Source organism: Gasterosteus aculeatus, chromosome 1 (genome assembly GCF_964276395.1).
Source record: "Gasterosteus aculeatus chromosome 1, fGasAcu3.hap1.1, whole genome shotgun sequence".
Classification (NCBI taxonomy): domain Eukaryota; kingdom Metazoa; phylum Chordata; class Actinopteri; order Perciformes; family Gasterosteidae; genus Gasterosteus; species Gasterosteus aculeatus.
In genome coordinates, this window is record NC_135688.1 from 30438221 (window position 1) to 30465427 (window position 27207).

A 27207-nucleotide genomic window follows, 5' to 3' on the forward strand; every position below is an offset into this window, starting at 1 on the left:
GCCACCGTCCTTTCACCGACTTGGCCCGGTTTGCCCCTTGTGCTCGATCGCACCATTATACCGAGACAAGATAGCAGCGAATATCAAACACGCCGCCGCCCCTTTTGTGCGCCGCGACGCACGTTTGTGTCCCAGTCAAGATGTATTATTTTAAACATTCACCGCTGGGAAAGCACAGTTATTTTACCGTGAATGAGGGACAAATCTATTTTAATTTAGTGAATTCAGATGTCACATGTTTTACAATTATTCCGGATTGTATTGTCTATAATAATTAAATCTTTATTTAAGAAGAAAACGCAACAATAATAATAATAATAATAATAAATTGCATGTGTATCATCTTCCGGTGTGAGGCTTCATAAACTGCAGCCGACGGGAACAATGGCAGACAAAAGGTTATCGCGAGAATCCTCGTAGCCAGCAGCCGGCGACCTCGCCTCCACCTTAATGCCCTCCTACACACACACACACACACACACACACTAACGCAGATGCCTCCCCATCTCCCTCGCAGCCATGCAGGTGATGCGGCCGGCTCACATTCATGAGACAGCGAGCGAGCGCGAGCAGTTACCGTCCAATAGGGAGAATGTCCCGGCTCATTATCGGCGTGGGAGGCCGAGCGTGTCACCTGGAGCTAAGCCCCGGCGCTCCACCGGAACGAGTCAGCCGGGGTTAGAGCGCCAGAGTGCACAAACGTGGGTGTTAGTCACCCCCCCGCCCCCCCTCCGCCCCGCAGCGATCACCTCCACCCGCCGAGCGCTCTGCAGGCCGCGGACAGGAAGCTTAAACAGAGGCCATTACACCTGTTAGCGCTGTCAGAGTGCAGGTGCGACACCTCCGGACTCCCCCCTTCCCTCCCTCCCTCCCCCCCCGAGCCGGACAGGGAGCGACTCCTCACACTGTGGACACTCGTGGCGCTTTGTGTCCCCGCACTGAATCCACGCCGCTGACTTGTGAGCGCGAACACAGTAAAAGTGCGTCGGCCCCCTTTTGTGTTCTCATCAAAGTCTCGTCATCCCGATCAATACACAACACGTGAGTGACACCATAATGCCGGGCCGTGAAAGGGTTATGGCAGACGCCGTAAAACCCGATATTAAGCCAGAATCGCGTCGTTACATGTGTCACTTTAATTATCCGCAAAGCGCTCTCCTTTTATTTACCTCGAGCGGAGGGAGGAATAAGAAAAACGGAGAGGGGGAGGAAGCGGCGTGGGGCAGGTAGCAGGACTTTTGTTGGCGATGACACTTAAGGTAAGAAAAGGAGGAGAGCAGCATTGTCTTCTCTTTGTCCTTCCCTCTCCTCAGCAACACAAAGGCCTGATTAGGAGCGTGGTTTGGCGATGGGGGGGGTGCGAAATAACTGCCTGCGAAATATTAGTGGGTTAGAAATAATTTGTTGCGTGACACAATACCAATAGATGGCGGGGAGAGGCTCTTGTCAGCGGTGGCACCCAAACAATGGCGTCTTTCTCCACGTCGGTACTTGACGAGCGCCCCGCTGTCATTTCGCCGGCTCGGAGGTGCACGTCGAACGCGGGGGAGACAGCTGACGTCGGGAGAAGAAGATTGCATCTACTGCAGCTCCCGGAGACAGTTCGACGCCCCCCCCCCCCCCCCCCCCGCCCCCCGTGCTTAAGTCTGTTCAGAAAGTTGAGAACAAGACGTCACGGGAGGAACAAGCAGCCCGGAGGCAGAAACACGAAAAGCTCCACTTTGCTTCCCCAGGATCTGCTTTGAAGACGCGAGTCCTCAGCGGTGGGCCCGAGAAGGTCCGCGGCGCGGCGCTCCCTCGCCGCCTGTGTGGGAGCGCCGGAGTCAGGCCGCTGTGTGTTGGCGCGCTGGATGTGTTGCTAAACAAAAAGAAGCTCCCTCGCTCCTTTTATCGGGGAAGAATGGCCCCTTTAAAACCTGTCCAGCCTCAGATAATTTCATTCAGCCGCCATTGAATCTGCATCCAGAGATCAGGTTCACAGCGACGGGTTGATAGCTTCCCAAGCCTCTCGGCCTTTTGTTCTACCCCCCCCGTCCCCACAGAGGGGGGGGGGGGGGGGGGGGCAGAGCTGATGGGACATTGCTGAGAAAAGTTCAAAACCTCAGAGGTGACGGGGCCTTAAATTCCTAAGTGACATTTTGTTGTTTCGAAGGGACTGTTTAATTAAACAGGTAAAGGCTTCTTTTCTTGTTAGGGGGGGGGGGCACAGAACCAGCGGTACCGAGGTGCCCGCGGACCACCCAGGAGCCCCCCGACGTCTCCGTGGCCTTTTTGTCATCTCCGAGCAGCATTACTGAGTCTGGACTTGCCTAAACCCTTGTGATCACACCTCTTGAAAAGGTTTTGTTTCTTCCGTCGATTGGTATTCGAGGCAGGTCACCGCGCCCCCGCCACCCTCCCTCCGTCCCTCCCTCCCTCCCGCCCGCCCGCCTCCTCCTCCTCCTCCCGGCCTCCCCTCCCACGTTTGAAAGGCCTGTTTTCATTTTAATTTGCACCTGTTGTGCAGTTGTTGGCTGAAGGCAAGTGCAGGCCGGTCGGTGGCGGGCGGCCGTGTTGGGAGGAGACGTGCGGAGGCTTATCTTTTCACACGTAGGAAAACGTCATGCATGAACTTCGTCTTGATTCTGGGAGAGTTCAAGAGGCGGGGACACTTTCAAAGCGCCGTAATTAAGCCGGTGGTTTACATTTACATTTGATGCAAATCGGATCCTCACCACCGACCTGTGGGCGTCTCTGCAGCTTTTTAAACGTGTTAAAGCCTCTGGTCGGGTCGGCCCCCCCCGAGCTGATCAGCGCTAACGTTCCTGTACAGGCAGCGGTGAGGTGTGTCGCCTGGCGCTCCGTCTTCACCCCTCCATAAGTCGCCCGACGTCTTCTTTACGCCACGAGGGGCGAGAACCCGCCGAGAACCCGCCGACGCCGGTGACTAATTTGCACGCGAGGCACCTTTGATTGAGTTCACAGCCCGTATTTACAGGCCGTCTATTTTAAGAGAAGCAGGCATATGTCTGGGACCTGGGCCCTGTGGATGCTCCTCTGGAGATTCGTGTGTGTGTGTGTGTGTGTGTGTGTGTGTGTCTATACCTCCTTGCATATGCGCCCTCAACAGGCCCCGAGCCGCTGTCATATTTTCATATGTTGGGAAACATTCATATTTATGTTCATGCTTCACCGGCGATGCAAATGCGGAGACATCCGAGGGGGGGGGACACGTGGTGAATAATCGCAATTACTGTAGTTGATCTACATGTGTTGAGAGGCGGCGCTATGCGCGGCACGCGAGACGTGACGGCCGCGCTCCTGAAAGGTGCAGCTCGCCGGCATCCGCGGCATGCGAGCGCCACCGAAAAATTAGTGGCTATTTTGGCTGGCGTCTCCTCGACAGCTGTGCTTCAGTCACAGATTCCAGTCGTGGATGCTGTAATTAGGGTGTAACCTCCCTCCACCCCCCCCCCAAAAAAAAGAAGGCCTACGCCTCGGGCCGGCGGTGATGTGGGCCGACCTTTTTAATTTGGGAACAAACCTCCATTTCCAAAAGTCCAAATCCTTTTCCAGACTCGTCTGTCATTCATGTTTCAGAGTTTAATCACTCAGCTGACACTCCGGGACACGCCCACATGCGTCGACCAATAGCGTGACAGGCTGCCAGCAACGCTTAGAAGCACAGCGCTGACGGTATCGGATCCTCGTTGTTTCCCTGACCTCACCGCCCTTCCTTTGTCTCCCCGTGTGAAGCAGCTCTGAGCTACGAGAACGTGGTGGAGACGGGCTCGGAGACGGAGGAGGAGGACAAGCTGCCCGCGTCCGAGGAAGACCCCATGATCAACGGCGCCGGCAGCCCGGCCAGCCTCACCAACCCGGAGGCCTCCCCGCGGGCCGAGAGCCACGGCCTGCTCACCAAGGAGGAGGAGGACGAGGACGAGATGAGGGACAGCGGCGTGGAGCACATCTGGCCCGACAACGACATGCTGAGCGCCTCCGTGGACGGCACCGGTGAGTTCCTCTGTCTTCCGTGTGCTCTTACCAGATGTGCGGGGGGGCGGGGGGGGAGGGGCCTTCAGGTGAGCCGTCAATCACGAGGAGCCGCCACTAAGCCGACTCTGGGATTGGCAAATGTGTGCGCATCCTGCCACTCGCGGCGTGGTCTTACGCCGTAAGCCCCTCCCATCTGGTGCCCGAGCAGGCTTGAACAAACCCCGCTCGGCGCTGTGCAAACGCCGCTTGAGCCGGGGTCTGACGGCGCCGCCGCGGCAGACAGGCGCCACGCACGCCGCGGCGGGGACCATTTGGTTCGCGCTTAGAGAAAAGTCCCGCGCCGAGCCAGACAACGAGGAATGTTTGCAGAAATGTCGAACCTGGCGGGGAAAAAAAAAAAAACAGGGGGGAAAAAAAAGCCGAGCGAGCCGAGAATCTGGTCGAATACGATTCAATGTTTCAGTCGGCGGGCGACGCGCGAGGCTGCTTTTTTTCCTTTTACCCACAGTGCACCAGTGGTGACGGATGCCCGTGAGCCCTCCTCCCTCGCGGCAGGTGACGCCGCCGCCAACTTGACTGACTTATGGTCTTTTGTTGAGCGACGGCGGGGGCCCCGGTCACGGATGCTTGAAAGATAAATACTTTTAATTAGGGGCCACGGTATAATCATTAAAGGAAGCCAGACTGCTGCGGAAAGTCATTAACAATCTTAAATGAAATTTTTATTTTTATGATAGCCATTTACATGTATAATAAGAGTCAATGATTCTTGGAAGCATGTGACAGGAACAGAGTACGGCGAGAAGTCATGTAAGACAGCCAATTTAAATGAGCCGCGCTGTGCTATTCATTTCTGCTAATGAACTAGTGCACGCCGCCGAAACGCCGAGGAGCGTTCGGCAGGCTTAAATTTTAATACGGGGGGGGGGAAATTGCACATTTATTAGGGATGGAAAAAAAAAATATAACTTGGGTGGGTCTCAACGTTTGCTTCTCCCAAACAACAGTTGGTATTTGTTCCTTAAAGAAAAGACGGTTTGGTACATAAATCAGGATGAAGGGTAAACAAGACGTTGTGTTGCGTACGGCAATTGTTTATTTGATAAAGACCCGTGGTGCCATAATGTCTGTAATTCAACTATGTTGCAACTTCCCAGATAGGAAGCCTCTGGTGTGATAAAGCGTCTGACATCTCGCAGAGCAACTCAAGTTCATTAGAGCGCTCGGGAGTCTCTTTCCCAATCTTGCGGCTGCTGTGTTTCCCTGTTTCTTTTTTCCTCCTCGGTGCCTAAGTGTCTACAGTGATACCTCAGCACATAACTTAGGCCTGAGATAAGTCCCCCCCCCCCCACTCGGACTGGTCTGGCCGCCCCTCCCCTATCCAGAGGTTTTCACGCGGGGTCTTGGAAGCGCGAGTGGATTTCGTCAGGAGTTTGGAAACTGCAGCGAAAAACCTCAAAGTTGTGGACAAACGTCGCCCCCCCTGGAATCGCAGCCAAATCCCTCCGGCGAGTCGCCTCACGTCTTCTGGCTCCTTCGAACGCGCGCGACGCAGCGGAGCCGCTCGGCCCGGCCCGGCCCGGCCCGGCCCGGCTCTCCGAGGCACCGCCGGCTGCTGATTCCAGGGCACAATCAGAGCCCCGGGTGTCTGGCGTTGTCCTTGACATTCCTCCGTCCCACGTCGAGGCTGGACGCCTTGTGCTGGAAAGGGTGACATCATCATCGCCGGCAGAGCCGCTCAAATGAATCACCTGCTCTCTGCCCCCTTTCAAACGCTGCAGCAGTTACACAGTGAAGAAACCACACTTCCCTCCCCGGGTTTGAGACGAGATACTAAAGATGTTGGCCAAACGCGTCCCTCTGTTTCTGATAAAACAGTGGTTGTTGTTGTCTTCAAACACCTCGTGCGTCCAGGGGTTTCCCACATCTTTCAATAAGTGCTGCGGATCAGATGCTTTTCCAGCCTGCCAAGAGGAAAAAAAAAAAAAAAACTCTGTATTCTTTGGCTGCAAAGAGCCGAAATCTGAAGGGATGGAACATTGACACAAAATATCTGCTGTTGACAACCTCATTGTAAAAATATCAAGAGACGGCATCGGCTTTCACAATCCTGCTCAAATCAAGTCCTTTCTCTGCGTCGGAGGCCATAGTGTGCACACCAGACGGATTCAGGAGGAGGGAGACGGAACTTTAAAGCGACTGTGGTGACGGGCCGTAAAAAGAGGAATGTTTTCTAAATAAACAGCATCGGGGCCGCTATGAAAATAGGTAGAATTACAGTCTGGCCGAGGTGCCCTGGACTCCGACCTCAGCATCGCTCCTCCAGGAGGTGTGTACCTTAATGCCTCACGTCCTCTGTGATTTACCACTGACAAAACACACTTTTCCAGCGCGCCGTGCAAAGAAAACGGGCTCTCCACGTCCACAAATAGGCACATTCTTGTGGCATAAAGAAATCCGAGCGCTCTTTATTTTTTATTTTTACTCGTGACATTTTTTTTAAATCTTGAAAATTGTAGCTACCGAAGAGACACGAAAGCCGCGGCATCGTGCACAGGAGGCCCAGCTCCACGACGCCGCCGCCGCCGCCCTCAGGCCGCCGATAGCAAAGGTTCTCCGAGGTAAACGCGGGGGGGGGGCAGTAAACCCCCCCGGCCCCTGGTCGTAGGCTACGCCTCACAGACGCGTCATGTGAGTGTGTTCATACGTGCTGATAGCTAATGCGTGTGGGCATGTGTTGAATCTGGGCTTTGTTCTGTCACAGTTTCATTTATGTTGTTTGAAACCCGTTTGTTTTCTCGTCCTGCGACTGCGGCTTGGACGCCGTTTGGCAGACGTGCAATCAAATGTCCCAAAAAGGAAGAAAAAAAAAAACTGCGAGCAAGGGGAAAGTTAAACTAGGACATACCCCTCCAGAAGAGCCTGTCATTATTCGGGCGAGCCATTGACAGGCGTATTTATCATTTCACCGCAGAAGCCAAGTCTCTAACTTCAAGAAAACGCGGAATGGCGAGGCTCAGAACGCATTCCACGACTATTAAACCCATTGTGTTTGACTCAAAATAAGAAAGTGTTTTGCTTCTGGCCTTTGTGTCGCAGGATAACATTATTATAAACAACCCACCCACCACCTTTCCTGTGATATCTGCAACGCCGGCGCTCATCTTTGTTTCACGGCGCCGGATCCACCGGGTCCTGCTGCGGACACGGAGCTCCACAATGCAACACTTGTGACGTCCTCGCTCGCAGGAGAGCAACAACAGATGCGCGTTAGCAACACAATGCAGCTTTTCTCTTCCCTTTCTTCCCTTTTTCTCTTTTTTTTTTTCGTGCACAAAGCCCCCGTGTTCTCGGAAGCACCTTGATTTAATTTCTACCGAGGAGGCGGGAAGGCGGGAAGGCGGCACCGGGGGAGCCGCTAAGCTGATTGTCCGGTCGGCGTCCTGTCGACCGCGGAGGGACGAATCCGTCAGAAGACGGCCTGTTTATGAGCCTGTCAGTCCGCCGCTTATTTGCGGGCCACGTCCTCACCTGAGCCGGGACGAGATGTGCGCACGCCGGGGCGCCATTTAACCTGATTGGCAGTTCCTCAAACATTCGGCCCGCTGGGAGGCAGACGGCTCGTGGACGGTACCGGAGAGCCAGAGGTCTTCAACGCGGTGTCCAGTGGACGCCTGACTGCTTTCAACCTGTATCCCGTTTCACGGGGATCAGCAGAGAACATTCTCTGTCTCCGCCCACCTGAGGTTTACCCCGACCAGTGAGGTTTATTTCTGCCCCGGAGAAATGTGTGCGCAAGTAGAACTCTTAATTTGTGGTCCGGGGTTGCGTTCGGGCCGGGCCGGTAGCGCGGACTCTCCGCCAGCGCTGTGGCCAATCAAAAGAATGCGCGCGCCCGCCGCCGCCGCTCTGGAGGAAAGGCAAACAGGACACGTGATGAGACGGGCATCGCAGCGCGCCGTAATGAGGCCTGTGGTTGCTCAGGTGGTCGTGCTCCGTGTCGTATTTAATCGCTTCCTCCGCTTCCCTCGCCGCTGGTTGCCACGTGTTTAAGGTAAATAAGTCACCGCCTGGCGCAGATGATAGCGTTCATTAAGCGCCGCCATGCACGCCGCCGCCTTCGTGGCCCTCTGCACACCTTCTTCCTAAAGGCCTCGTTGTGTGTGTTTGTTGTTTTGCACCGAGGTACTTACCCCCCCCCCCCCCTCCTCTGTGTCCTTGCAGATGAAATAAAGGATGATTTCGACGCCCTGGGGCCCGACGCCGCTCTGCAGGCAGTCGGAAACGGTACAGGTGAGTTTTTCTCTGCAACATTTCGATGAGACCAAGAATCCAGAAGCCGTCCTGCAGCAGCGGGTGAAACAAGCCTCGGGTTGCTGATGTTTCTCAGCCTTCCTGGTGACCAAAGTGTTTGTTATCCGTTGCCTACTGGAACCGAACCCTTCCTGCCACTTTTCATTAAGCTGATGTTCAGCCTCCCTCCCCTCTCGTCCATGAAATCATGCCGGACGCCGTCACAGCGAACCGAGTCCTCCCTTCGGCTTTAATTACTGTGACTTTCTGCTCCTCGTCGTTCTCCTCTTCGCTTCTCCCTGCTCTTAAAAAAAAAATTCAACTTCAGCAAATGTTTTCCATTTTCGCTGCTTAAAGGAGTTTTTTTGGAAACAATGCTGTGCCACGACTGTGGAAGCTCGCCACCACCCGATCACATGTGATTTCATTTAGAGACATGAGCAGTTTGATCACGTCCCGCTGCCAAAGCCCCCTTTGATCCAGGTGATTTCCCCCCGGCAGCGGGAGAAAGTTGGTCGTTTTGAGATAAATGCTGACGTTGCATCGAGGGAAGCACTAAAAAAACGTTGTCCCCCCTTAATGGCTGTTTGTTGTTTATGTCATCAGGCCGTCTGAAACAACGGTTAGCTCACAATTAGCCGCGGAAGCTGGAGTAATGAGAGCGCTGCGTCCTGTGCGATCACGGCCATCAAACGCCGTCCTTTGGCACCGATGACATTTCGCCGCCAATCCTGACATCCAAATATCCGCTACCTTGACCTTTCCCAAATTGGACCGGACAAGCGGCTCTTTAAACCTCACCTAGGCCTAATTAACGGGGTGAAGCCTGACGAGACGTCACTCGCTTTTTTGGGGTTCGATACAGCAGAATTTCTCCGGGTTGCAAACCGTGCGTGTGTGTGTGTGTGTGTGTGTGTGTGTGTGCGTGTGTGTGTGTGTGTGTTTTGAAAGTCAGCCATCCCCTTGACTAATGAAGGCTGCTGATTTCTTTTAGCTCCGGTTTGTTTTTGGAGGCAGCTATCTCCACACTGCAGCTTAGGAGTTTCCCTGAAGAGAAGGGACTGGGAAATAATTTAGAGAAAAAGCATTGTGTGGCCTCAGCACTTTGGCTGGCTTAAGATACATGCTGCTCCGCGATGGCAAAGCACGTCTTTCTCTCTTTTATTTCTCTTTTTTTCCCCCCCTCGCCGGCTTGTGGCTTGGCCCCGGTAATCTGTCCAACGCAGAATCAACAAAAGCCACAGAGTCTTGATTGACCTTATATGTGGAAGCTCTGTTGCAGATTAAGCCCAGCATGTGCGTACGGACGCATGTATGTGTACATGGTGCACATGTGTGTTTGTTTTACAGCCCTGAACTCTAAACACGATTGTCTCGGGTGAATCAGTGAAGTTCTCCCGACACGTCGCTCATGGTAGCTCGTTTATCTCGGACTTTTGGCCCCGATTAAGTTACGATTCTTATTTTAGCCGGCCTGGCGTGACAAGCAAAGCCAGTAATTTAGATGTATTCTCCCCAAAGCACGGCTGTAATGTTTTAGGGTGGCGGCCCTCATCGCATTTCCACCAAGATGTTCCCAATATCCACCGTGTAAGACATTTCTCAGGGGAGCAAATGAATCCAATTTGTCCCTCCCCCGTTCTCCCTCTCCACCGCCGACTCTCTCCCTCTCTCTCTCCCCCCCCTCAGTCAAGAGCGTCGATTGCACTTCGGAGTTCGAGGACTTCTTCGGCAAGCGGAAGCTGGACGACGGCGACAGCCACGTGGCGAGCATCGCCGAGTACCTGCAGCGGGGCGACACCGCCATCATCTACCCGGAGGCCCCGGAGGAGCTGTCCCGCCTGGGCACGCCGGAGGCCGCCGGGCCGGAGGAGAACGGTGAGGGTCACACAGGGATTCCATCCGGCTCGGAGGGGAACAGGGGAGCAGCAGCGCGCTGACACAAGCGGGCAGCTGCTGCTCCCACAGATTCACCGGATGCCTCGGTGTTTACCTACCGTCTTAGGCAACAGCTGGGCAGGGGCCTGAAATCAGATAGCGCACCTCTGAAACGGCCCGGAGGGAGAAAGTGTGGGGGGGTTGGAATGAGCTCATGATTCATGCTGCGGACATGGCATTAAAAAGTGAGGGCTGTTTAGAGCGAGACGGAAGGCATCTGTGGGCCGATGGCGTACACGTGTGTGCGTGTTACTTTGTCCAGGGGAATGGGGGGAGGGCGTGGGGGGGGGCAGCGGATGCCAGCCCGACACTGGGGGGCTCTCATGTGGAGCAGATTGCAGAGATAACTCCCATACCACTCTGGGCAGCCCGCCCGTTAGCTGCCATTGATTCGCTGACCTTTTGGCCCGCTTTCCCTTCCTCCTCCCTCCCTCCCTCCCCCTTCCTCCTCCCTCCTCCCGCTGTCTCCCGTGCAGACCTGCCACCTGGAACGCCAGATGCCTTCGCCCAACTGTTGACCTGCCCCTACTGCGACCGGGGCTACAAGCGCCTGACATCGCTGAAGGAGCACATCAAGTACCGCCATGAGAAGAACGAGGAGAACTTCGCCTGCCCGCTCTGCAACTACACGTTTGCTTACCGCACTCAGCTGGAGCGGCACATGGCCACACACAAGCCCGCCAGGGACCAGGTTAGGGGGGTTTCCATTTTGCTTCTTCTTCATCCTTCGCTTCTCTCTGTTTGCCCTCCTCCTCCTGCTTCGTTCCTAATGTGCTCGGATCCCTCACAGAAGACGGATCACTTTTTTCTGATTGGCAATCATTATTAATTTTTCATGGCATTTTGAAGATGCAGATCCTTTAATGGTAATAACTTTAATTGAGGCCCTAAATGGGTTTTTGATGGCCCTCCCTGATATCATTTTCCAGTCTCGTGTTCACGATCGAATGATTGTGTGAATTTCCAATTTGGAAATTTTTATCAGCTCCTTAACTTCACTTCACTCCTGGCCTTTAATCTTCTCGTGGTGCAGCCTGCAGGAGCACTCCATCAACCCCCTTCCCCCCACTTCTCATTTCATGCACCGCATAAACATCTGTGTACACTTGAATTTCCTCACGCGATTTATACCCTATATGTCTGAGATGTAATGCGAGCGGCTGGCAGTTAGCGTGAATCTCCTTAAAGTCCTGTGAGGTGAAAACACATCCAGCAGTCACGGCTGTTTAACTCGCTTGTCAGCTGCACGTTGAGGATGGAGGCCGAGATAGATCGTGGCAAAAGAAATAAAGGGCATGCCTACAGAAATGTGCACATTGGGGGATAATTGTAACTTCTCAGTGAACTAAAATTGAGCAGTGAATTTGGAAGGAGATGGAGTCTGTATTTGTGCTTTAGAGGATGTTTATAATCTTCGGTTTAATACGTTTACGAAGAATTTGTTAAAAAAAAAAGAGCGTAAAACGCTCGTCTTTGACATCTCATGTTAACTTTGAGCGGATCACAGATGATGTCACGTACTCGGCGCTCAGCAGTGTTTTGTTCCAGGTTGTGGGGGGGGGGGTGTGACGTGGGGGGGGGTTGTGCCCTTTGAAGCGAGGATGACAGACTCAGACTGTGGCTGATTTGATCAGATGTCGGGAGCCGGCACTTTCACCTGATCTACCAGCTGGGTGTGACCGTGAGCAGATGGGCCGGACGTCCTGGTCCTCATATTACGATGCTGATGCTGTCCCCCCCCCCCCCCCCCCCGGACTCAATGGCCTTCTCCAGCGCTGCGTTGTTTGCCCGTTTATTACGTCTGATCCTTTGTTTTTACGTATCAAGCCCTCACAAACGTGATGCCGCTTCCTGTTGTTCAGGAGACGCGTGCAATCGTGTGAAAATGCACATTTGGCAATTAACAAGTCAGGAGCGACGAGATTAACATAAAACATAATGTCCTGATAGGTGAACATGTGCTCTGCTCTTCTCTCTCGCGTGTTTACAAGCCTTAATACTCCGCCTCCTCTTAACCAATTAGCTGCAATATGACTAATTAGAGGTTATACATATGCAAACATCCACTCGGGTCTCCGCCCACAACCAGCAGCGGTGGCGTTCGCGCCGACACACGCGGAGAGGAGACGCAGCGCTTTGCCGGTGCCACTCACAATTAGCAGCGCGGAGCGACGGTGTCTTATTAGCGGTGGTGGCGAGACCAAACTTTAGCGGGCAGCGGCCCTCGGGGGAGGGCGGAGGGGTGAGGTGGGGGGAGGTGGGGGGGGGCGGAGGCGCCGAAGCAGCTGTTGCTGTTTGTTTATGCAACTCAGCAACATACGAGCGGTGGGGTCCCTCCACGGCGCTCGGCGGGGCCCCCGACTCTCCCCCCTCCCCCCCCCCCGCTTGATCTTTGAAGGTTGGGACTGTTTGAACAATTCCTCCCAGTCCTCCCAGTGTCCTGTGCGCCGCCATCTGTCTCCCCAGGAATGTGGGTAGAGTCAGCACACACCCCAGCATTTGTCAAGGCTGAACTGGGAGGAGGGAGTCACTGTGTCCCCCCCCTCCCCCCCGTCCCTCCCCCTGCTACAGAGCGCAGGGAAGATGTGGCTTTTTATTTGCTAAGCGTTTAGCGCCTGGATGAACAGTTTGGGCAGTGAGGAGTCAGCTCGCTGGGCTGCTGTTGTTGTTGTTGTTGTTGTTGTCGGAGAACTGCGCATGTTTAGACCATGAGAATATCAGAGAGGCCTTTAAAGAAAAGGGCCGTAGCTCCCTGGAAGGTCTCAGTGGAGGAGGAGGCGTGTGAATGCAGGTATGCACAGAGCACCGTGGACTCCTTCAGACTGATGAGGCCTAAAGTTAATGAAAAGTAGATCCGATCGCCGCTTCTAATGAAGGGGAAACGCTCCTAAAGAGACTCCCGTCATTTATTCTATTTTTCCGGGCTGCCAAATTGTAAAGGCGCGCCTCCTCCGGCTGAGCAGCCAGGAAATTAAAAGGTATGCGACTCTGTGTGTTATCGCCGCCGCTGCCTGTAGTCGCTGGCCGAGGTGGGAGGAGGAAGCCGCGAGGCCAAAGGAGCCGCGCGGCGTGTTACTTGTTGTCATGCCGACCGCTTGTGACTGCGTCCTCCATTTCTTCAACATGAATCTCCCTCTCGCTCCCTCTCTCGCAGCACCAACTGCTCAACCAAGCGGCCGGCAACCGCAAGTTCAAGTGCACCGAGTGTGGAAAGGCCTTCAAGTACAAGCACCACCTGAAGGAGCACCTCCGGATCCACAGCGGTGAGTCGCTCCGCCCGGCTCCTCCCACGCGCACCCCCACCGCCGTGAAGGAGGTCCTCTCCGGTCCCTTCTGGACCCTCCCCGCCGCCGGAGGACGCGGTGCTCTGCCGTGTTAATCAGTCCAGTTACAATAGTTACATATCTGCTTAGAATGTGTGTTAGCGTATTACTAAGGGCCACAGGACAGATTAATGAGGCTGATTTAGCTTTTTTATTGCTTCATTTCCGCAATAATGTTGCGCGGCACTGCACGTATATCTGTTCATTTAATTGCATTCAACAATTACATTGCACGTTGTGATTATTGTGATTAATAAACACACAAAACATCAGCCGTCTTACAATCGTTGATTTTTTTTTGTTTCAGGTGAAAAACCGTACGAGTGCCCCAACTGCAAGAAGCGCTTCTCCCACTCGGGCTCCTACAGCTCCCACATCAGCAGCAAAAAGTGCATCGGCCTGATCGCCGTCAACGGCAGGATGCGCGGCAACATGAAGACAGGCTCCTCCCCCACCTCCTCCTCCTCCTCGCCCACCAACACCGCCATCACCCAGCTGCGGCAGAAGCTGGAGAACGGCAAGCCGCTCGGCCTCCCCGACCACGGCAACCACCTGAGCATCAAGACGGAGCCGCTCGACTTCAACGACTACAAGCTGATGATGGCGTCGCACGGCTGGAACGGCGGCCCCGGGCCCTTCATGAACGGGGGCATGGGAGGGACCAGCCCGCTGGGGGTCCACCACAGCTCCAGCGGCCAGAGCCCCTTGCACCCCCTGGGGATGGCCGGGCTGGAGTCGCAGCTCCTGTGCTACCCGGGGCCGCTGGGGAACAACCTGAGCGAGGTGCAGAAGGTTCTGCAGATCGTGGACAACACCGTGTGCAGGCAGAAGATGGACTGCAAGCCCGAGGAGCTCTCCAGGCTCAAGGCCTACATGAAGGAGCTGGGCTCCCAGGTGGAGGAGCAGAAACAGGCGCTGACCTCGGCGGGGATTCAGGGCGGCCTCCCGCTGATCAATCACAACGGCGCCACCAAAAGCATCATCGACTACACGCTGGAAAAAGTGAACGAAGCCAAAGCCTGCCTCCAGAGCATGACCACGGACTCAAAGAGGCAGATTAGCAATATCAAACGAGAGAAATCCAACCACATGCTTGAAGGAGGTGCGGAGGAGAAGGTGCAGGAAAACCTCCTGTTTACGCCGTACGCTTGCCAATACTGCAAGGAATCCTTCACCGGGCCGATACCTCTGCACCAGCACGAGCGCTACATGTGTAAAATGAACGAGGAGATCAAGGCCGTGCTGCAGCCCGCCGAGAGTTTGATGGCCAACAAACCGCCGATGTTCATGGAGAAGAGCAACCACATGACCTCCTCCGTGTTGTCTGAGAAGGGGTTCGCCGGGCCCCTCAACCCCTACAGGGACCACATGTCCGTGCTGAAGGCTTATTTTGCCATGAACATGGAGCCCAACTCGGAGGAGCTGCACAAGATCTCCATCGCAGTCGGCCTTCCTCAGGAATTTGTCAAGGAGTGGTTCGAGCAGCAGAAGATGTACCGGTACGGCACCGCCAGAACCCCACCGCTGGAGAACAGGCACAACATGGACATGGCCGTCGGAACCAACAACCACCACCACCACACTCCACCAAAAGACTCTTTGGCAGCTAGGTCACCCGTGTCCCTGATGAAGCCCGCTGACCGCATCACCTCCCCCTCCATAGCAGAGCTCCACAACAACGTGAACAACTGTGACAACCCGCTCAGGCATTTGAAGAACCACCAGTTTGGCGGCGGCGGCAAACCCAAGGGTGAAAAGTTGGACCACTCCCGCAGCAACACCCCGTCCCCGCTAAACCTGTCCTCCACATCTTCCAAAAACTCTCACAGCAGCTCCTACACTCCCAACAGCCTGACTTCGGAGGACCTGCAGGCCGAGCCGCTGGACCTCTCCCTGCCGAGACTCATGAAGGAGCCCAAGCATGCACTGACTGTCCGCAGCAGGCCCAAAGTCAACAGCGTCGCCGGCGACCACGGCAGCGTCCCCTCGCCCCGAGAGCACTTCGAAGAGCCGCTCAACTTGGTCTATTTCAAGAAGGAATTCTCAGGCTCGGCCAACAACGGAAACCTCGAGAAAAGCACTAGCCCCATCTTCGGCATGAACCCGTTCGCCGGCAAACCCCTGTACACGTCACTTCCGCCCCAGAGCGCTTTCCCGCCCGCCACCTTCATGCCCCCGATGCAGGCCAGCATCCCGGGCCTCAGGCCCTACCCGGGCATGGAGCAGATGGGCTTCCTACCACACATGGCCTACACTTATGCCGCGGGGGCGGCTACCTTTGCCGAGATGCAGCAGAGGAGAAAGTACCAGCGGAAACCAGGTTTCCAGGTAAATAAGCCACCGGCGGCTTCGCTTGAAGCCCCAGGCTCGCCGCCATCCTCTAAAATGGTCTGAACTCATTTTTGTACTAATTAGAAGGGACTTGAGAGTCGGGAGAGAGAGAAGCGCTCACCTGAGGAGGCCGGAACTGGCAAAGGAGAGCGAGGGACAAGCAGCTGGGACTCGAGCCGAGAGGCGGACGGGCAGCTGTACAGCAGCTTTAGCGCCGGTCAAAGACGCACTCGCGCAGATTTTCTCTCATTTGAGGACGTGCCACGTCTCTCGATCTACTCTGTTCAGCTATTTTCTGATATTTCAACAGCTAAACAATCACTTGGCACATACGATTGTTTGCTCATTAATCTTGACGACAGTCATTTGTTGCAGTTCCATAATGTCAAAAACGTTTCTACCTCAAAGAGGTAAAGGAACAAGCATAAAGAACCGAAAATTTGAATCGGGTTCAAATAAATAAGAGGAATGATATTGTATAAAACCTCCTCTCAGCAGAGTCATAATTGTTACCGCTGTGTGTGTGTGTGCGCGTGGAAGCCGTTAATGCTTCCGACTCGTGCAGCGCCGGACGGAACTCGCACGTTTGCCGGTTAAATACGGGTGAAAGGCCTTTGTGCGGATGAGTGAGGCGAGCCCCGGAGCCGTGCACTTCGCGGCGCAACTCGGCTGCCTTTTAAAGAGCCGCGCGGCTCAAATGAGCTTCCACATGTGGATTAATAATGCACCGTCTCCATGTTCATTACCGCTGAGTGCTGAGGGCTGTTTAACATGGAGGGAACCATTTTGATGAAGAAAAAGACAAAGTATTAATAATGTTTCCTATTCTAAGTTATTAAATTAGATTTTAAAAATACAGCTACGGGCGTTCGGTTCAAATTGATGCGGAGGGAAAGTGGTCTCTTCTTGAAGCGTCCTTAAAGCGAGCCTGTTGATCTGAACGGAGGCTCATATTGTTCTCCGTCAATCCATGTTTAAGACCGATCTTCATCCCCCCTCCTCCTCCTCAAAGCACCTTCATGTCGGGCCTCAGAGGACCGGCTGAGACCAATGTTGTCAGCTCACTCACGGCGGCGCTTTGTCTTCTCCTGTGGTCTCTGTCTTGTCTCTGAAGGGGGACCTGCTCGACGGTACAGCCGACTACATGTCAGGGCTGGACGACATGACAGACCCCGACTCCTGTCTGTCGCGGAAGAAGATTAAGAAGACCGAAAGTGGTATGTACGCGTGTGACTTGTGCGACAAAACATTCCAGAAGAGCAGTTCCCTTCTAAGACACAAATATGAACACACAGGTATATACTGTTCTAGACCCTTACTTTAAACCCCGTTGCTTTTTATGTTTTAAATGTTTGTCTTTCCAAATCCTCTCACTATGAATATATCTTTATTTTATGTTCCCCCCCTTTTCTCCTTCTTTCCTCCTCCTCTGTTTGACCCTTGAGTTGTTTATGTAAACCAACACTTAACCTGCTTCTTCATCCACAGGGTTCAGTTGCCAAAGTTTGACTGTTTAAATGTTAAGATTCTTCATTCGTGCTCTTTATTTTTCAAATCACACCGATAGAGACACATCGACCCGCCTCGGTACATAAAGCGCCTGATGCCTTTAGCGCCCGTTGTTGCCGATAGTCGTAGTGCTCAGAAGCTTCAGCGCTCCGATAACGCGCCTTTCATTACAGTCATTATTTCGCTAGATTGCATCATTTATTTTATCTGCTATCTGTAGCCTCCGCGTTCTCTCCTCGGACTTTAGAGGCAGTCACGTGATCTGTGGGAGGCAGACGGCCACATTTCAACGTTATTATTATTAACTTATTGGGAGCTTTTTAAAAAAAAAAAAAAAAGGAGAAGCAGGGAACTTTTAGAGCCGAGAGGGAAGAAGTTTGGCTCGATGAGCCGTGGATGTTTTGACAGTTTGTGGCCCCGTGTCATAAAACTACCCCGCCGCCCCATCTGCCCCCCCTCCCTCCTCCCCTCGGTGTCTCATTTCTGCTTTGGCATCCGAAGCGTCCCGTCGCATTCGGTACACGCAGGAGAAACCTAGCGGAGGGCCGTTAGCCTGAACTTGAATTGTGTTCGGGCATAAGCAGGGCAACCCCTCGGAGCGCCCTCCCCCCCGCCCTCCCCCACCCCCCCGCCCCACCCGAGCACATGCCGGATTTGTTTACTCCGTTGTCGCGCCTTCTGTTTGTTTGCTTAGCAGCACTTTATTCATGGGCGCAGCGCGCGGGCCGAGAATAAGCAGCGGCGGTGGAGTTCCTCCGCGCTTTAACCGCGGGAGGGATTTCCATTATGGCGGCGCGTGAATGCGAGCGCACTTTCTGCTTTGAATAAACAAAAAGCCCCGAGTCGTAAGTCCGACTTGGACTTGATCCCCCCCCGTGATGTCATCTTACTCCATGCCATCTAATCCATCAGAGTTTTTCCTCAACGTTTTGCTTTTCTTTTTCTGCCTTTGTGTGATTTGTTGTAGCAGCGGGACAAGCAACAGCCGACTCACCCTCCCCCCCCCCCCCCTCTGTTTTGTGTCCCTGCAGGCAAGCGGCCGCACCAGTGTCAGATCTGCAAGAAGGCCTTCAAACACAAGCACCATCTCATCGAGCACTCCCGCCTGCACTCGGGGGAGAAACCGTACCAGTGCGACAAGTGCGGGAAGCGTTTCTCCCACTCGGGCTCCTACTCGCAGCACATGAACCACCGCTACTCCTACTGCAAGCGGGAGGCCGAGGAGCGGGAGGCGGCCGAGCGGGAGGCCCGCGAGAAGGGCCACCTGGAGCCCACGGAGCTGCTGATGAGCCGGGCCTACCTGCAGGGCATGACCCCCCAGGGCTACCCGGAGCTGGCGGAGCGCGAGGCCATCCTGAGGCACGACGCCGTGAACGGAGGGATCAGAGAGGGACGGAAGGAGGCGGAGGGAACGTACGCCAAGATCGGGCGGAGGGACGAGGAGTTCGAGGAGGAGGAGGAGGAGAGCAAGAGCATGGACACGGACCCGGACACGTTGAGGGACGAGGAGGAGAACGGAGAGCACTCGATGGACGACAGCTCGCTGGACGGCAAGACGGAAACCAAATCGGATCACGAGGACGCGATGGAGGACGGCATGTAACCGACGGCGACGACGCAGCAGAAGCTTTTTAGTTCCTCCCTTTTGGGCTCAGTATTCTCACCCGCTCGGTCGAAGACGGCGTGTCTCGAGCCGCGGGCGCACGTGCCTGAAGCTTCTGGGAAGCTTTCTTTGACGGACTCCTCTCGGGGGCGGCGAGGGGAGGAGGAGGAGGTGAGGGGGGGGGGGGGGTTAATGTCTGCTGAACAAGACGCGGACTCAAAAGTCAATCTGGAGGAGGTCGCTGAGGGGGGGGGAGGCACGGGTTTGTGAAATAAGCTGCATTATGCAAACCGAACAATGAATAAATGAATACATTTCAAAAAATGTACAGTACTAAGGCCTAAAAATATGTGTGGTGCTAACCTCCTGAAATAAACCCCATGTGTTCCATAGTATTTATAGCACAACTAGTGACCTGTACAAATTGCACTCCGCTTCTATAATCATGAACAAAAATAATAAAAAGTATTGCCTATGTATATATTTATACAGTGTTGGAAAAAGAGCAGCCGCGTGTGCGCTGCAGTCCTTTCGATGTTACCTTTGTTATCACCCACCTACCTACAGTGTTGTCTTTACTTTTGCCACAAACATCTCCAGCCGCACTATTTCAGGCCTCTCCAATCAGCGTCACATGAAGGAATTGAAACAAAAGACCCGTACGAAGGAGCCCAGCGGGATGAAGTTTTAGAGAGACCTTCGTTTTAAGGGAAAAATACGGTTTATGGACAGACAAAAAAAAAAAAAATGAAGGACGAAGCCTTTGTAAGGTGTTTTTGATAAGAAAAAAAGAAGCCTTATATGCAAACCTTTTAACCTGTGTGTTTTCTGCAAGTGCCACCCTCGTATCGTGTAAAAGGAAGGTTCATTTTGTCACCAGCTTCAGTATTATTGAAATGGTTCACCGTTGTTCTTTGAAGCATCCGTGTCAGTATTAAGACTTATAGGCAGCAGGCTCTTAGTTTACATTATGTCGTGCAATGTTTTCTCTGTTTCTTACTTTTAACTTTGTCAGTATTACACCAAACCCTTTCTCTTTTTTTCAAACAGCAAATTGCATTCATTTCATTTGTAGGTTGAAAAAAAAAAACATTATTTATGTGGCCCATTTTATATTTCCTTATTTTATTTATTTCATACTGTTGTGTACAGTACTATAGTTCTTCAATATATAGATATATTTTAGTAAAAAGGAACACGGTGTCGATCATAGGGGCAAATTTTACGTAAAGAGAGCATTTATTGTGTTTTGAAACATTGTGAAATGCGAAGTTTAATCTTATTTTATTTTATTTCCTTTATTTTCCAGTTACTGGAAAATTCCAAATTTGGGAACTTTTATACAATTGTGAAAACACTGTATTTTCGACTGAAAAATTCCACTTTCTTCATCTTTGTTTCTTTTTTTAAGCTCAAAAAAATGAAGAGGGACTGTTAAATACTATGTATGATATCATGACTGAAGAAGAATCTTTCCTGAAATGTCTTTGTAAAAGTATTATTGAATTCTTAATTTGTAATTTCTCTTGAAAATGACCCTGCTCGAATAAAAGTAGCCAAATTACAGAGTACCAAACCTCAGCGCCTCATGTTTATTCACACAACAAACGGAGGAGAAGAGCTGGGAATCTTTCTCTCCTCTTGATGTAGTTCATACAGAAACCATCATTATTATGTTAATTACGTACATTTAGGATTCACATATTCACGTGGATGAAAGCGAAGCGACCGCGGCCCAACGGCCCATTACGCCTCGTTTAGGTAAAACCAAACATAGATATTCTCCATCTTTTCACCTGTATTTGTTCTACTCATCATCAGCATTCACACGGCCGGACACACATTGCATGTTTGTATTATCGCCAATCAAAGCGCGTTCCTGCCAAACGCAGGCGCCGCACCCGAATGTGTGTTAATCCGCCGCAAAAAATAGTCCCCAACCGATGCGCCGTTGTTCTAGTGGCTTTGGATCAGAGTGTGCAATGACTGAGCCTGTTCAAATAATCCAACTATACATTTGTGACATTTCTTTGAAGATTTATGTTTCCGCATTCTGACGGATTCGAACGATCTGCCTTGTCTGCTTGTGAACTTGTGCTAGATGTTAATAAATCCTTCAGCCCGCTGATGGCAGGCAGGTGTTTCCTGAGTGAGCCGCGTGTCGCTGCAGACGTTAGCGCGGCGTCGCGCTGAGACCTCCCCGGGGCCTGACAGGTGGACTCGGGGCGGACGAAGGAGACGCTCGACTCCATTAGCCGCTCTCGCTGCATTATGCAGATTAAGAGCAACATCAAACGGCTCCAGATGAAAGCGCCGAAGGTCGAGCGATGCCAAACATTACAACGCGCTTTGCATATTCCGATTCTCTCATCGATCGGCGTGCCGTCGGATCATTCGCCGGCCGTCTCGCGGATGAAAGAGCGGGTCTTAAATGATTAGCTGATGAATTTGATAATGTGCTGTGAACCGCCTGAACAGCCACACATGCGGAGACGAGCGAGGGGGAATCCTCTGGAGGATATCGCTACCATTAAGGGGAGAAATCTCAACCTTCCCCTGCTTTTCATTTTACATCTGTTGGACTGGCACGCAAGCTTAAATTCACCGGTTTCCAAAGGGGAGGTCAAAGGTCGGAATGGATGTGATGAAACATTGCTGCAACCACAGAGAGTAGGTCGAGGGGAAGAACGATAAATTATATTCCTCAGATCACGGGGAGGAAAAAGTGGACAAGAGGTGAGACAGAACGAAGACGGACTAAACTAGATGTCTCCTCTGTGGACTCTTCTGCTTCCAGCCGTCACTCCTTGAATATCGGCCGATACTGATGTTGATCCCATTTAGGGATCAATACTGTCTGAGACCATTAGCCCGGGCTCAGAGCAGGACGACTTCCAATTACAATCAGCATGCCCGATTGATTTTTCTGATTTTATTTTTCCCAATTATATGTTGGGACTGAAGCATCGCTGCCTGCGTCATTTAAAAACGGGTCGGGGCGTATTGAGCGTCGCCCGACCCACATTTAAAACAACAAGTGCCACGCACCCGAGCCCGACGGCTCTGCTACCTCCACGGGTACTTTGTAAAATAGTCCTGTTTGCATCGAAAACCCTCCTCGTTTTTCCTGCTTTAGCTTTGCGTCCCGTCCCTGCAGGGACAAAAAAAGACACCATCAACACGACGTGTGGTAAAGGGCCGGCTCTCAGATGTCGAGTCGACTTTATTTAAACACCGCTGGAGACAAATTACAGCAAATAGAAGTGAATTTAAGGAGGGTTACAGTATGGAAAGAGGGAGGGCGAGCATGGAACATCGGCCGCAGAATGGAGACGTGAGGGGGGAGAGAAAAGATCCCGCTTTAATGCATAAAATACGAGCGATGGAGCATGACGGGACGCGTCGGAGGCCAGCGAATGAAATCGGGTCTGAGGTTCGGTCGCGTGTTTCTTTCCGCGTTGCGGCCAGCCGGAGCGGCCCTGGAGAACACATCAGCCGGTGAGACTCGGTGGCCGTTTGGCCGCTGATGAAGCTGCAGGCTGCAGGGAGCTGAGGCCTGCCTGCAGGTGTCTCTGCACACCTGCTTACATGAGCTCAACCCTCACAAGACGTTCCTGCCTCCTGTCACCTGGGAGTCCACCGCGGATCAGCCAGCCTGCCACCTGACGGGATATTGACGGGGGTGGTTAATAAAACACTGATCCTGGATCTGATCCTGGAGCTCTGCAGGGCCCCTACGGTCAATAAACTGTCTCGCTAAAATGTTCTTCGACAGATGGAGTTTGTTCCGTTGCCATGGAAGCGTAAACGACCACTTGCTGACACGTGACCACACTCAGGTCACGTCAGCTCAAAGGCCCTCGAGAAGCATCACCGGGACCATCTGGGAGGTTTGACCTGGTACTGAGAAGCGTTTCCACGCGTAGGAAGAGACACGAGGCCGTTGTTTCTTTTCTTTGGAGACACCATCACGTATCCCAGTGTCTCCCGTCTTCACGCTAAGCTAAGCTAAGCTAAGCTAGGCTAAGCTCAGCTCCAGCCTGATCCTCTCATCTCACTCCTGGAACGAAAGCTAACAAATTAGCCGTGATGTCATGGACGGAGGGATGAGGGAAGAGTGGAGGAGACTCTCACCCTTTTGACCTCATTAAATTATTTACATACCCCCATATGCCAGGCGGACCATTTGCAGGGCACATGAAGGACGGCCCGGGCGAAGACGAGGGGGGGAGAGGGAGCGCTCCTCGGACCTGGCACCCGGCGAGAGAAAGTTCAATGACATGCAGGGAGGAAAGGCACAAGTGACCAGCAGGGATTAGCCAATCAGAGCGTCAGAAGAGCAGCCAGCTGTTCGTTCTGGCCGGAGCGAAAAGAGCCCCGGAGCAGGTGGTGCTGCCCGGTGCCAGCGGTGCTGCAGAGGAGAGGAAGCAGGAGAAGATGTCCATGAAAAACACTCGCCTAATGTGGGGACGTCACTGCGTTACTTTTGGATTTCACCCCGCTGCCTGCCACTCACTGCCCTGCATTATTATGCACCAACGCTGCAGGGACACAAGGATCCCGTCTCTTTCAGAAAAACATTCACAAATGATTGTCTTCATGACAGAATTATTCACCAAACAGCAACAGAGAGACATGAGCTCAAGGTGTGACGGTAGAACACGTGCAGGGAACACACAAGCAAGGTCACGGGTGAAATAAAAGGCCGAAAAATAAAGGTTTAAATGGGACTTTATTATATCCTGGAATCGTGTCATCTACTTAGTGGTGTTTCCTGTCAGCAGCCACAGACCTGTTCGCCGTGTGTGCAGGCCCCTGCAGGCCGGCGTGTGAGGGGAGGGGACGGTGAGGGTCCGAGGGGACGGAGAGACACCGCCGCCTCTTCCAGTGAATACAGCAGCTGCAGAGCGCCACAATGACAACAATGCTCCCGCCGTCGGAGGGGGGGGGGGGGGGGGCTCGGCGCACCGCGGCGATGCTGGACAGCTCTGCAAAGACCCCCTGTGTGGAATTTTATTAATTTGCATTTATGGTTTCATCCTCTCGCTCCCACCGTAACACGGCGACGTAGCAAAGCAGAGGACGCGTCACCTTTAGTGTACGTTGAGACTTCGCGCCGGTGAAGTGGAGCAGTTTCTCACAGATAATCTCATTAGTCAACAGTTTAAATGAGCATTGAAAGCATATTTGTTTTATTTGGCAGCTTGGCCAGAAGCCAACGAGCCGCCGCCATAGTTCCCGTTGATGAGCCCCCTGCTGGCTGACACTCCGTACTAATTGATCATTTAAATAAAGTTTTTTTTTTAAGTGGCTCCTAGTCTGCTTTGTCGACACGATCACTGGGAGACGTCGTTGTGGAACTCGATGGGAGAAAAGAGGGGCTCAGTGTTTTACAGGTGCATTTAAATCGCAGGTTGGAAGCAGCTGTTGGTCCGCGTGAAGGCGCGTCACCCTGAGGCGCGTCACCCTGAGGCGCGTCACCCTGAGGCGCGTCACCCTGAGGCGCGTCACCCTGGGGCGCGTCACCCTGGTTCCGGTCATCCTTCCTCCTCGCTGGTTGGTGGCGTTCATCGGCGCAGAGGAGACGCGCGCTCCCTGCAGAAGAAGAGCCACAGCGAGGTAAACGCAGCTGCACAAGCGGCATTTGATTGCGTCGCAGTGTGTTGTGACGCTGCCGGTGATCAGCGTGGCGTCACCAGGTGGAGATCCCGCCGCTCTCCCGTGGCGTTTCCAACGCGTTGCTGTTTCCTCGGCTCAGAGCGACCAAAACAACCTGTTTTCCAGCCTCGTTTGGATCATTTCTGTGCTGTCAGCCCGCGCAGAGGTCAGCGAGCGCGTCCATTACACGCGACCCGCGCCAGCCGAGAGGCCGTCCACCGCCGCCGCTTTCCTCCGCCGCCTCAAAGGAAATGATCTCTTCCAGTCCGACCGGCCGCCCTCCCCCGCCCTCCCCCTCTGAGGGGTGAGTGATTATATGTTTTGCCAGTGCGTTTTGTGGAAATCTTTTGATATGCGCATACACAGATTCTAATGCCTGGGCAACGGCAGCCTTTTGGGCTGACGGCTGATTAGGATGCCGGCTCATGGCCGAGTCCGCGGGGCCCCAGCTGGGTGCGGGGAACATCGCTCATTACACGTTTTCCAGAGGGGGGGGGGGAGGGGGAGAGGGGGGCTAATTCGCACCGCCTCACAGCATGCCGGTGTAGGTGTAATCATATCATTCTAAATCAGCGGTCAGTAACGCGCCGCGCCGCCGCGCCTCGTGCCAGAGGGCCGGCTGGAGCCTGATTAAAGCCGGGCCAAAGACAAAGTGACACGTCCTTAACCTCATCAGAGGGGATGTTAAGCAAACCATCACTTACGCGTCAAGGTGCGGGGTTCACCCCGCCGAGGCCCCTTCGACCGCGCCCGGCGTTTTTTGTTGTAAATTAGAGCGTTCTTCTCGCGGAGCGCCATGCATCTTTTATGAAGGCCGATGGTGGATGGCCGCCTGGGCGTTCCCATCACTAATACGCCACTGTCCTCTTGATTTAATTAGACGTTGGCTCCCACTATTTTCGACAAGGAAATATCTGCTCTAATTAAGCGGTATACTTCACCAGAGGATGAACAGACAGCGCGATTCAACGCGGGGTTAATGTGGTCATAAAAAATCCATGATTTCTTGCCCTTTGCCCTCCTTTTCCTGGCATTTTCCTCTAAATTCTCAAGTAAATGAACTACAAATGTGTCTTTTGTCTCTTGTATTTTTGTCTTCTGAACAGGCCAATTACTTTCCGGTGTGGGGGGGTGTGGGGGGTGTGTGGGGCGTTGGTTTGTGATTATTCATGCTGGAGACTCCCGGCCGTTAATGGACCCAGCACTGTTTGGTGCGCTCTCACTGGAAATAGATAATTACTCCGCTGAGGAGGCGAACCTTCGCCGTCCAACCTTCCTGTTGAGAAGGAATGACTGTGGCGTTACACGTATGTAATTTCCTTAAAGGAAGCATTGCCTGTGTAGCCTGCAGGGATTAGGCCTAATGACAGAAGTTAATTATATTAAGAGTAATTTTCAAAAACAGTTCATGAACTGCAAATCATACTTAAAATTGCTGCCTAATGCTCTTAACTGTAATTAAATTGGCTAATATCTTAAGAAAATGAGCACGTGGGATGGGAGTGATGGGTTAAGGGAACTTTTAGGAGTTCGCTGGTTAATGGTCCGCGGGTGAAATGAGTCATGTGATATTCAGCTGGTCGGGGCTACTCGACTCAGTCCGAAGAACTTTCTGTTTCGCATTGATTCTTTGAATCTGAACAACACTTTGAGTTATTTGGGTTAATTTGAAAGTTGTACGTCAAAGGAGCGGAATGTAACATGTTGACGGTGTTCACTGAGGGAAGCCTGTCGCTACGCATCCAAAACAAAGCGCGAGCAGAAAGATGCTAAGAAGCTCGGATGCGGATCGTCCTCCTCGTTTTCCTGTGACGGCATTCGCCCGTAATGACATTCTGCTAGTAGATCCATTGACGCACGAGTCGGACGCACTACATTGCAGCGGCCCTCGCCGTCTGTGCTGCGGAGACGCCATTTCCCCGAGCGCCTCCACCGCTCCGGTCCTCCCTGGAATTAGCTTTTCGTTCATAGTGTTCTCTCCTCTTCAAGCTGCAGAGACCTTGATGTGTAAAGTGAAAAGCGCTTTAGCTGTTGTACGTTTTAATCCTCCAAACTGTTGACGACGTGTGTTTTTTAAGCATTTCTGAGCTCTGCAGGAGGGGGGAAAAAACAGGAGAATTATGTGCATTTATCTGCCCGTAATTAGGTGTATTTCTTCCCTGAGTTTTTATTTAATGATTGGCTTTTGCAGCGAAGGCCAGTACTTTTGAAGTGTAATGAATCTCCTCTCAGGCGACTTAGGAGTTGGAGGGGAAAAGGGGGATGAAAAAAAGAAACTGCCGTCATTCCGAGGCTTTGAACAACCCTTAATCTGTACAAAATGTAGGTTTGCTTTGCTCTTTTGAGATGAAAGACTCACGAGAAAGTATTATTCAATCATAACTGGTATGTTAAACCAGCAAAGTGCCATTGTTAAAGTACTTACAGGAGGGTTTCCACCTCGGAACGAGAGGGCTGGAAGCTTTCCGAGTCATGCCATTTGTGCAACTTCGCATATTAAATCTAGTTGGAATTTCATGCTGCTGGAACTGTATGTTCTGTGTGGCTGAAGTGCACGTGTGTGCGGGGGACTTTTTC

General features: G+C 52.8%; 1 protein-coding gene across 6 annotated transcripts in view; it reads left to right on the forward strand.

Moving 5' to 3' along the window:
• The window catches only part of zeb2b (zinc finger E-box binding homeobox 2b), a 37456-nt gene extending 16908 nt beyond the window's left edge, over window positions 1–20548 (forward strand). For 2 of the 6 annotated variants that reach the window (XM_078102633.1, XM_078102628.1), the window contains 8 exons: window positions 3736–3993; window positions 8200–8268; window positions 9958–10146; window positions 10683–10897; window positions 13361–13469; window positions 13837–15857; window positions 16975–17155; window positions 18401–20548. In XM_078102633.1, the coding sequence (XP_077958759.1) occupies window positions 3736–3993; window positions 8200–8268; window positions 9958–10146; window positions 10683–10897; window positions 13361–13469; window positions 13837–15857; window positions 16975–17155; window positions 18401–18972 (3614 nt within the window). In that variant the 3' untranslated portion in view covers window positions 18973–20548. The remainder of the gene's footprint in view (window positions 1–3735; window positions 3994–8199; window positions 8269–9957; window positions 10147–10682; window positions 10898–13360; window positions 13470–13836; window positions 15858–16974; window positions 17156–18400) is intronic. The other 4 variants (XM_078102643.1, XM_078102638.1, XM_078102646.1 and 1 more) reach the window with 3 other exon arrangements.
• The last annotated feature ends 6659 nt before the right edge of the window (window positions 20549–27207 follow it).